Source organism: Plecotus auritus (genome assembly GCF_963455305.1).
Source record: "Plecotus auritus genome assembly, chromosome: 8".
Lineage (NCBI taxonomy): Eukaryota > Metazoa > Chordata > Mammalia > Chiroptera > Vespertilionidae > Plecotus > Plecotus auritus.
In genome coordinates this window covers 150,693,472-150,705,720 of record NC_137782.1, presented here as the reverse complement: position 1 = coordinate 150,705,720, position 12,249 = coordinate 150,693,472, and the positions used below count along the sequence as shown (strand labels likewise).

The 12,249-nt window shown below is 37.8% G+C and overlaps 1 protein-coding gene across 1 annotated transcript in view; it reads right to left on the bottom strand.

Moving 5' to 3' along the window:
• SRBD1 (S1 RNA binding domain 1) overlaps positions 1 to 12,249 on the bottom strand; it is a 157,662-nt gene that overhangs the window by 121,531 nt on the left and 23,882 nt on the right. The window contains exons 8-11 of the mRNA XM_080685582.1: positions 11,157 to 11,253; positions 7,451 to 7,586; positions 3,865 to 3,968; positions 2,555 to 2,662 (exon numbers count right to left, since the gene is read on the bottom strand). Coding sequence (XP_080541708.1) covers positions 2,555 to 2,662; positions 3,865 to 3,968; positions 7,451 to 7,586; positions 11,157 to 11,253 — 445 coding nt within the window. The remainder of the gene's footprint in view (positions 1 to 2,554; positions 2,663 to 3,864; positions 3,969 to 7,450; positions 7,587 to 11,156; positions 11,254 to 12,249) is intronic.

Sequence of the window (12,249 nt, the reverse complement as noted above, 5' to 3'; positions counted from 1 at the left end):
CTAACACTTCAGTCATTCTCCCTGCCGTTAGTCATGCAACATGAAAAGTATCATTATAGATCTTCACTTTTAACTTTATTTATTGAGTGAGCATTTGTTGTCAGTCTTATATAAGGTACCACGATTGGTGTGAGAGATACAAAGCTGAAAAGATAAGATCCCTATCGTGAAGACCACTATCTAGTGGAAGAAACAGAAAAATAAACAGACAAGTACAAAACAATGGTAAGTGCTATACTAATGGGAACACATAGGGAGGATAGCTAAATCAGAAAGACTTTCTAAGAGATAGCTTCTCAGGTGAATCAAAGAAGGGTAAGTAATAGATATAGGCAAACAAAGGTAGGGAAAGTAGATAGAAGGCATGGAAAAAATATTCCAGGCAATGGAAGCAGCTCATGGCTCATCATAGAAGAAGCAAATAATTTAATATGCTAAAGTAAAAAGAAATATCAAGACATAAGACTATAGAGACAAAAAGAAACCAGATCACAAAGGGTCAATCAAGCACATTCTTCTAAAGATTTTGCATTTTTTCCTGGAGACAAAGAAGATCCATTGAAGGATTTTAAGTAGAAGAGTATGAAATAACCAGATGGCAATTTTAGGATGGCAATGTGGAATATGTATGGGAAAAAGAAACAAGACAGAGATCATTTATGACCCTATTATAATAATTCAGACAAAATGATGATGTCCTGAACCAACTATCCCCTAGTGACCCTGGAGATAAACATAATTCCAAATTCAAAATATAATGAAAGATGGTAAAATAGCACTTAATAACTGATGGCTTTAAGAAAGAGATGGATGTAAAAAATGACACATGAATGAATGATCATGACAATCACAGAAATAAGAAATGCAGAAGTAGACTACAAATTATATGTAGCCAACTGAATGAAATGGCTGCAAAATAATACAGTCTAAATGATCTCACTTAATTCATACATGAATGGAGAAAAGTCTGGTACACAATGGTTATGTCTAGGTAGTGAAATTATGTGCTTTTTCTTTGTTTTACTGATTTTTTTCTACATTAGGAAAATTTTCCTTTTAATTAGAGAATTAAAGTAATTTTCTTTTCAAAAAAAAATCCATTGGGAGTCTCCCCACTCAACTGCTGTTCAGGTAATTACAAGTATTTCTATTGAGAGACACATCTATAGACAATGTCTGAAAACCAACTTATGGAATGAAATAAGATATATTTCTTTAACCACAGGCATTTTACAAAAAGAGAAGGAAAGTGCTCTTGCTTGTCACTAATGGAAGTCAGAGAAGGATTATACATTAAAGAATTCTACACCAAACTACTTTCATTAACTCTCAATGAAATTATTCCACAAGCAATGAAGCTGTACAAATCGAATATATACAAAAATGTCGAAAGTGCCACTAGGCATTATATGCAACATGAGAAAACAAGATAAAGGAAATGAAACTTTAAATAAGTTAAGTTTCTATTTTACTTCAATAAGAACAGAATTCCTTATTTTTAAATTTGATGCCCCAGCACTCAATAATAAGAGATGTTACTTCACACAAACTTAAAATAGTTTTCCAAAAGAAATACTATTTTTAAGGGATGTCTGGGCTAAAAAGGATGAATCAAGAGAATGAATGACTTTTGACAAAAAGAAGCTGGACAAAGGAATTATGTGTTGTTTTTAATAGTACCTCCTCACTCTCTGCTCTAAATACCTCTAACCTCAATGTCCAGGTCCAGAAAAAGAAAAAGAAACAAACATAAAGGCTACTATAAATTAATGAGGTTGAAGAGATGACTACTAGAAATCTAGAGTTCCAAGATAACGCTTGCTGAAACCTATGAACAAGTGAGAATGAAGAAAATCTGTGGCACACAGGAAGGAATGCAGAAAAGGCTGGTTTCTAAAGATTGCCTACCAAGACCAAGGCTAGAGAGAAAGGGGTTTGCCTACTAACATTACTTTTCTTTCCATCTCCTCCCCTAGAGACAAAACTGTACCTCACCTTTTTTGCAGTTCTTCTTTATAACTTAGTCTTTCTGCTGATCCATCTACATGATTCCTTTAATAACCTTTTAATATTTGCTCATCATTGCTGATAATTATTCATCCAAATGACTCCCATTTGGAGTGAAAAACATTATATTACCTTTCTCTCTTCATAGTAATAAATTCATCATGTGTTCCACTGATTCCCTTATGCTTTTTTTTAGCTCTCTTTATCCATAAAACTGCTTCCAGCTAACTTCTCCATTAACTTCTTAGTTTGTTTCTCCCAAGCCAAATCTCTCATCAATAACACCCTTTGTTTAGCTTGGTTGTCAAACTGCAAGACTGTATTGCAGAACTGGAAAAGGTACACAGTAGGGGTCAAGATTTGATAAGTATATCATAATTAATAGCTGTTTTGTGAGGTCTGAATGTGAATGCCTCTGTAGACTGAAATCTAAGCTTAATTTTAAGACTTTGTGATTGGAACTCAGTTCTTTGGATTGGTTGATGGGTCAACTAATACTTATTACGACATAAACAGTATACAAAATTAAATTAGACAAGATGCATACCTGAACTCTCTACAGAGGAGAGGATAAATAAGGCGTTTAAAAGAATCATCTATTGAATTGTGTAAAATCTTCATTAACTCCGGCCTTGCAAAGCGACGTGGTCTCCACCTGAGGGGAAAAAAAAGCTATACTAAAACTGATGTACCAATAACAAGGCCAGGAAACGGCTCTTGGAAGAGGAAAGAGGAAGTGGAACAGAAAAGGGGGAATAACTTTACTGAAGTCAAAGTAATAGTCTGTGTAGAGAGATTATGATGCCTGGAAAGTTATTAACTATGGCATCTGGAGTTATTTTTAAAAACCTAGTAACCATGATCATACAAACTAAAGGAAGAGTCTCCAAAGCATTATAATAATGATCAAAATCTTCAGATATAAGAAAATTACCAAAAAAATTACTACAAGTAGATTAGTACTACTAGGGCATAAAATATTAGTTTCTGAGGGACAGAAGGAGGTTTAGATACTAGTAGATAAGCTAGAAAATATGGCAATGAGCAGGCCATTAAGAGTATTATACACTGCCGAAACCGGTTTGGCTCAGTGGATGGAGCGTCAGCCTGCGGACTCAAGGGTCCCAGGTTCGATTCCGGTCAAGGGCACGTGCCTTGGTTGCGGGCACATCCCCGGTGGGAGGTGTGCAGGAGGCAGCTGATCGATGTTTCTCTCTCATCGATGTTTCTAACTCTCTATCCCTCTCCTTTCCTCTCTGTAAAATATCAATAAAATATATTTAAAAAAAAAAAAAAAAAAGGGTATTATACACCATGCCATGGAGCTTGGCCATTTAGGAAAGATAACACAGTCCTGCGTCATGGGACAATATGCTAAGAAGATAGTCTTTTAAGGCGATAACCTAATGGAGTGCTTTTTTAAAAAAAGCATTATTATCTGACGTCTGCCGGGGTCATTCCTTTCAAGGCCAAACCAAAGTATCGCCATTTGCTTATAGGAAAAAACTTTTACATATGCTATGGTTTCTCCCAAGGATGCCTTGATTCCTTTGTCTTCCATGCTAAACCATAATTCGTGGTTTTTTTTTCCAAGTGGAATTTATTGGGGTGACACAAGTTAATAAAATTATATAGGTTTCAGGGCTACAATTCTAAAAATACATCATCTATATATTGTATTGTGTATTCATCACCCCAATAACGTTTGTAATGTAAAGAAAATACTATACCATTGTCTGTCATTGTTGGTTTGTTCTTTTAGATAATGGACATCTTTCCATATTAGTACAAATAGATATCAGTATAGTATTTTAGAAAAAAAAAGGAAGGAAATTTTATAAAAATCTATAAACAGACCTGTTTTGGATGCACCACCTACAGAATTCATTCTTAACTCCATCAGGAATGTTGACCTTGACCGTCAGTATCTTCAAATTTTCTCCACGGTTAATTGCCAGAATCTGAGTACACACATATATGGCAAAGACTATGATCCACAAAACATATAAATGATCAATTTAAACAGTCATCATTTATAAAACAAATCAGGTGGTTACCCAACCTAGAACTATATCTATTTTTTATTCATTTATTTACCAAAAATGTATTAAAAATAATCATTTCTTTATATAGTTTATAAGATTTTAAAAAATAAAACACAAGTACAGAACCTATGGCATTCACCAGAAGAGACTTTGGTGATCTAAAATCTAATTTCAGATTCAACTAATTGAAAATTAATGATCATCTAGAGATAGGATATACTTTTTGTATTTGTGAAAAGAAATTGCTAAGGTAAATACAAATAGACCAATTCCTGAGTAAAATATTTAATCACTATTAATTTGTACCATTTATTGAGTACTTAGTAATTGTCAGGCTCATCCAAGTACTTTAAATACATTACCTCATTTAATCTCCAAAATCACCAAACATACATGCATTATCATCTTCATTTTATATAATTTTCCAAGACTAATTTGTCCCAAATCATAAGCAGTAAAGGAGAAATTTAAACTCAGATCAGCCTGCTCATGATTTTACATTAATACATTAAAAGAGCAATTGTTTTAAGACATATTAAAAACTTTCCTTAAAGGAGAGCAAACCTCAAGTAAGCAAAAGAAAGAAAATAATAAAAATACAGGGGAAAGTAACAAAATAGAGAATAGAAAAACAATAGAAAGTATAAACAAAACCAAAACTTGGTTCTTTTATGACACCAACAAAATTGACCAACTTTTCACTAGGCTAGGGCCATATAAGGCCCAAGAAATCAATTGGTCTGGCCCTGCCAAGGCATTAGGGGTGAGTTAATTAAATGTTTGACTAAATATAGCAGGACAATTTTTAAGTTGATAAATTTGTATGGCCTGCGAATGATGTTATAAATATCCAAATGGCCCTCGACAGAAAAAAGGTTCCCCACCCCTGCACGAGACTGTCCAAGGAAAAAAGAAGAAACATTCTAATTAGCAAAATCAGAAATGAAACAAGGGCCATGACTGTGGATGATACAAAATTAAAAGAATAAGAGAATACTACGAACAACTGTATGCCAAATTAGATCACTTAGATAAAGTGGACAATTCTAAAAAACACAAACTGCCAAAACAGAATCAATAGAAGTGGAAAAGCTGAAACAATCGATAACAAGAGATTGAATTAGTAATTTTAAAATTTCCCACAAGGAAATGTCCAGGCTCAGATGGCTTCATTGCTGAATTCTACAAAATATTTAAAGAATTAATGCCAATTCTCCACAAACTCTTCCAAAAAAATACAATAGAAAACTTCCCAAATCTTTCTATTTACTCTGACACCAAAACCAGACCAAGTACATCACACAAAAAAACACAAGGAAAAAACACACACAACATACCATTATATCTTGTGAATATAGATGTAAACAACCTCAATAAAATATGAGTAAACCAAATCTAGAAACATATCAAGAGGGATTGATTCCAAGAATGCAAGTTTGGTTTGACATACAAAAATCACTTAATGTAATACATCAGACCAATGAAATAAGAAACAAAAGTACATGATCATCTGTACAGGTGCAGAAAACGTATTTGACAAAATCCAGCAGTCATTCATGATAAAAATACTCAACAAACTAGGAATAGAAGGTATTTCACCAAGGTGGTAAAGGGCACATACAGAAACCTGACAGATAACACCATACTAATGGTGAAGGACTAGATGCTTCCCATCTAAGATCCATCTCCTCTTGCCACTTCTATTCAACACTGTACTGCAAATTCCAGTCAAGGAAGTTAGGCAAAAATTAATAAAGAAAAGAAATAAAAAGCACCTAGATTGAAAAGACAAAAGTAAAACTACACTTGCAGAGAGTATGATTTTATATATAAAAAAAATCCTAAAGAATCCTCTAAGAAACTATTAGAATTAAGATTTCAGGACAATCAATTTACATAAACTAGCAATAAGCATTCTGAAAATAGAAATTCTTTTAAAATTTTATTTACCGAAGCACCAAAAGAAATAAAATATTTAGGAACAATTTTAACAAAAGAAGTGCAAAACTTATACTCGGGAAGCTACAAAACAGTGTTAAAAGAAACTAAAGACCTGCCCTAACCGGTTTGGCTCAGTAGATAGAGCGTCAGCCTGCGGACTCAAGGGTCCCAGGTTCGATTCCAGTCAAGGGCATGTACCTTGGTTGCGGGCACATACCCAGTAGGGCGTGTGCAGGAGGCAGCTGATCGATATTTCTCTCTCATCGATGTTTCTAACTCTCTATCCCTCTCCCTTCCTCTCTGTAAAAAAAACAATAAAATAGATTTTTTTAAAAAAAGAAACTAAAGACCTAAATAAACGGAAAGACATCCCATGTTCATGGGTGAGAAGGTTTAATATTGCTAAAATGGCAATACTCTCCATATCGATTTACAGATTCAATGTAATTCCTGTTAAGTTCCAGCTAGGTTCTTTGCGAAAATTGACAAACTAATTTTAAGATTCATATAAAAATTCAAGAGACCCAGAATAGCCAAATCAATCTTGAAAAAAATGGAACAAAGTTGGAGGACTCCCACTTTCTAATTTCAAGACAGGTGTTACTGGCATACTAATAAGAATAGACCTACTGAATGGAATAGGATTAAGAGTCCAGAAACAAATCTATATCTAGGTCAACTTATCTCCAACAATGATGCCAAGACAATTCAATGGGAAAGATGCAGTCTTTTAAAAAAAATAATGCTGAGGCAAATGAATAGCCACATACAAAAGAATAAAGTTGTAACCCTTCCTCACACCATACACAAAAATTAACTCAAAACTGATCATAGACTTTAACATAAGAACTAAAGCTATAAAACTCTTAGAAGAAAATATAATATCTTTAATTTTAATTTCACATGGAAAAGATCCAGAATTGAGCTCAAATCCAAGTATACTTGTAAGCAGAGTCTAGTACAGCCATGGGCAAACTACGGCCCGCGGGCCGGATCCGGCCCGTTTGGCTGTTCTATCCGGCCCGCAGAGCCGAAAGAGCGGAGGGTTCTCTTGCTCTCCCCTCCGCTCCTTTACTTTGAATTTATATTAGTTCACACAAACACTCCATCCATGCTTTTGTTCCGGCCCTCCGGTCCAGTTTAAGAACCCATTGTGGCCCTCGAGTCAAAAAGTTTGCCCACCCCTGGTCTAGTAAGAAAGGTCACGGGTCAGAAAGTCATGATACTTGAGGTGTTATATTGTCAGCTATGCTAATAATTCTTAGTGTCACCTGTAACTTCTCTGGGTCTTGAGTTCCCCATTTATGACATGGAAAGGATGACAATATTATAAGAATTTCAGTGAAGAAAAAAGAAAATAGTTGACTTAAAATTCTTTAATTCATTAGTAAGTAGGCAAATCCAAAGTATTATCATTATTACTACTACCAGCATGCATAAGCAGTTTTCTTATTTACCTGATGATGTTGGATGTTTCTTATGTTGCATGAAAAATTCTGGTAGAGATGAAACTTACCAACATCTTTCTCATTTACTTTTTTTGAGGACACTTTTGCCAGAGATGACTGAATAGAAATATATCTATTTTGGCACCTGTTCAAATAAACAAATTTTAAAATAAACAAGTTATCTATAATAATAAAAGTGTAATATGCAAATAGACCGAACAGCCGAATAGTGGAACAACCGTCCATCCTATCACGCTTTGACACCCACTGGCGCCAGGCCAGCCAAGGTGGGTGCGATGCGATTGGTCAGGGGCCCAGCCATCGCCCCATGATTGCCCCGCAGAGGGAGGCCCAGGCCACCGGCCGGCAGGGTGATCAATCAGGGGGCTCCACAATCACCCCCAAGAGGGAGGCCCAGGCCACCGGCCAGCAGGGTGATCAATCAGGGGGGCTCCACAATTGCCCCAAAGAGGGAGGCCCAGGCTACCCAGCGGCGGTGCTGCAGCAGGAGGGTGGGGCCTCCCTCTGTGGGGGCAATTCATCATGGAGCCCTGGCCGGGTGAGCAGGGCCTACCTCTTTGGGGCAATCGATTGTGGAGCCCTGTGATCGATCGCCCCAAAAAGGGAGGCCCGGGCTACCTGGCCAGTGGCAATGCAGTGGATGGGCGGGGCCTCCCTCTGCAGGGCGATCCATCACAGAGCTCCCAGACTGTGAGAGGGCACAGGCTGAGCTGAGAGGGAACACCCCACCCCCTGCACAAATTTCATGCACCAGGCCTCTAGTTTATTAATATGTGTAGTAAGGAAACATGTTATATGGAATAGGTTAAAAAAAAAAATTAAGCTGCTACTGCCCTGGCCAGTGTGGCTCAGCCAGTTGGAGCGTCATCCCATGGACCAAAGGGTCACAGGTTCAATTCCTAGTGAGGACACATACCCAGGTTGAAAGTTCCATTCCAGTAAGGGAACATACAGGAGGCAACCCATCAATGTTTCTCTCTCATTGATGTTTCTCTCTCTCTCTCCCTCTCTCTTCCTCTCTCTAAAATAAATAAAAACATATCTTCAGAGGGGATTAAAAAAAAGTTAAGCCACTACCAAATATTTTTAAATGATACCCAACTATGAGTTATTGGCCCCTTAAAAGAGGACTCTTTGCCTATTCATACGTCCTACAGATCTATTTATGTATCAATACAATCCCCTTCCATAAAATATCTAAATGATTCAGATTCCATCTGCAGTTATATAAAACTATCTACAATGAAACAGACCAATAACCCTGGTCGAAATATCATCCTTCTCTAACCACCAAGTAAGCCAGACAGAATCAATTAAAAGCTAAAAAGAAGAAAATGTGTCAGAAGAGCTCCCACTAACAATGTATTGAAACAACCAAGTTTTTGCACTATAATCCACATATATAAAAGCATAATATGCAAATCGACTGGACCACGGAATGACCGGTCAGCTATGATGCGCACTGACCACCAGGTGGGGCAGACACTCAACACAAGAACGCCTGACCAGGGCCTGCCGACCAACCTCTTGGTTCCTCCCCGCAGCCAGCAGGCTCCGATTGCCAGATGGGGAACCAAGAACCAGGGGTGGGTGGCGGAAGACACAGGCGACGCCAGGGCCCAATCGCCCCACGGCCCTTATCGCCCCACCAGTAGCCCCACACATAGAGGCAACCAGCAACAGTGGTAGCAGGGGGAGGGGCCAGCTGCTGGCAGCCTGAGAAGATTGGCCCAGATCACAGGCTAGGCCTAGGGACCCTACCCGTGTACAAATTTCGTGCTCTGGGCCTCTAGTAACCTATAAAAACACATTTTAAAAGCTGGGCAATTCTCCTACTTCAACTCATTCCTGCTAGGGTCACTGAGAAAATAGCAAAGTTCTCTCCTCTGAATTAACATGACCCTAACAAGCTACAGTAGTCAACTGATTCATGTCTACCTTTCCTCTTCTCTACACAGCTCACACAGCTGCATATGTGGAGAGAGAGGAAGAGCGGAGGGTCAGGGAACATCAAAATTCAGTTTTAAATTAACTTTTTTAAGGGAAAAAAAGAAAGAACTCATGGATACAGACAACAATGTGGTGACTGTGAGGTGGAGGAGGATAAAGGGAGGTAAATGGTGATGAAAAAAAAAAGGGGGGGGGGAAATATAAATAAAGTAAGTAAGTAAAGTAAAATCTAATTTTCAAAAAATTGTTCTTTAAAAGATAATTTAAGCCCTGGCCGGTTTGGCTCAGTGGATAGAGCAGCCGTGGACAAACTACGGCCCGCGGGCCGGATCCCGCCCGTTCGGCTGTTCTATCCGGCCCGCAGAGCCGAAAGAGCGGAGGGTTCTCTTGCTCTCCCCTCCACTCCTTTACTTTGAATTTATATTAGTTCACACAAACACTCCATCCATGCTTTTGTTCCGGCTCTCCGGTACAGTTTAAGAACCCATTGTGGCCCTCGAGTCAAAAAGTTTGCCCACCCCTGGGATAGAGTGTTGGCCAGCGGACTGAAGGGTCCTGGGTTTAATTCCAGTCCAGGGCACATGCCCGGGTTGCAGGCTCGGTCCCCAGTGGGCGGCGTGGAGGAGGCAGCCCATTATTGATTCTCTCTCATTACTGATGTTTCTATTTCTTTCCCCCTCTCCTTTCCTCTCTGAAATCAATAAAAATATATTTTTAAAAATAAAATAATTTAAGCCCTGGCTGAAGTGGCTCCATCAGTTGGAATGTTGTTCGGTACACCAAAAGGTTGAGGGTTTGATAACCAGTCTTGGGGCTTGTGCAAGAGGCAGCCAATCAATGTTTCTCTCTCACATCAATTTTCGGTCTCTCTCTCTCTCTCTCTCTCTCCCTTCCTCTCTCTAAAAAAGCAAAAATTAATTTTAAAAAATATCTTATTTTAATGAGGCATAAAATCCATAAGCCTGAGTAGGGTTTAGGTCAAAGGGCCTTAAAAATCTCGTACAAACTGGGACTGTGATACCATGGATAAGCTGCTCTCCATCAGCTAAAATTCATTTTGAGGTCAGTACTTTCAGCCATACCTGACATGAAATAGTTTTGTTAGCCTAATCACAGTAAACACTAGAAATGAAATGTTTTAAAATTATATTCCTATAGCATAATATGTTTAAAAGCAATGCCACCCACTCTAAATGAAAATGAATCTCTCTCTCGCATAGTTTGTGTAACCTAGTGGTTTTTAAACAGTGTTCCTCAAAGTCCTCCACTGAGGTGCTTCAATGTTAGGAAGATGAGCATTCAGTTTCAGGCTCCCTGCTCAGAATTCAATTAAAGCAACTTTACTTTTATCTGTTTTACATATTAGGGTTCTGTTGTTTGAACAGAGTTCTACTACTTTAAAAAAAAAAAGTCTGAAAATAAAGTTTGTTTTAAAACAAATTTTTTTTTTATTGATTTCAGAGAGGAAGTTAGAAGGAGAGATAGAAACATCAATGATGACAGAGAATCATTGATTGGCTGCCTCCTGCACACCCCACACTGGGGATTGAGCCCTCAACCTGGACATGTGCCCTGATCAAGAATTGAACCATGACCTCCTGGTTCAAAGGTCGATAATCAACCACTGAGCAATACTAGCCAGGTTAAAAAAGTTTTTAATGAACACTGGTCTTAGCACTAACCATGCATCCCCTTAACAACATGAATCCACAAAGCAGAAAAACTCTGTACAAGAATTACTCACAATTTTCTTATGAAGTCAAGTGTCTCTTTATCTTTAGCAATCATGTCTGCTAAAATATGCTGCACTCCTGTTTCTATGTCCTGGAGTGTCGAAAGCCCTTTAGACAAAAGAGAAAACAAAAGCAAGAACTACAGATTGTTTTTTAATTGTTATTAAATCACAATAAATTTATTCTAGTAAAAAAGAACCTTAAATTGACAAACTTAACACATTGCAGACGGATCACGAGAATTCTCGCTTCATATTACACAATATTTTACAAAGTATCATACTTTAAAAAATATTGGCTTGTAAGAACATATAATAAATAACTTCAAAATGCAATGGGTATTTAATTTTAAAGTGTGCCTTTAACATTTATGTAAAACGCTTTTTGTACTCATTCAATAGAAACTTATCTGGCCACTGGGTACAGCTAGCAATAAAACTACTGGTCCACAATGTGTTAAGATACAAAAGTATCATGGCAATGACTAGCTTCCCTCTCCAACAAAAACAAGTCTTCAAAAGCAATGACAAAGGACCTTCATATACCATATAACCTAGTGGTGAAAAATGCAGCTCTGGCTCTGACCAGTTTGGCTCAGTGGATAGAGCATTGGCCTGCGGACTCAAGGGTCCCAGGTTCGATTCCGGTCAAGGGCATGTACCTTGGTTGCGGGCACATCCCCACAGTAGGGCGTGTGCAGGAGGCAGCTGATTGATGTTTCTCTCTCATCGATGTTTCTAACTCTCTCTCCCTCTCCCTTCCTCTCTGTAAAAAATCAATAAAATATTTTTTTTTTTTTTAAAGAAAGAAAAATGCAGCTCTGGAGCCAGCTGCCTGGTCTAATCCTCATTCCACCATTTACCAAATGTGTGAGTCTGGGCAGTTACTTGACCTTTCTGTGCCTCAGTTTCCTATAAAAGAGGACTAGTAATAGTACCTACTTCATGAAGTACTAGTATTTCCAAAGATTAAGCATGTTATGGAAAAACATGTTAGTAGTACTGTAACTGTGCTGGGCCCTGAATAATTCCCATCATCAGAAGTATCACCAAGTATCCATCATCACATATAGTTCAGAAGCATCACCATATATGACAATCAAGA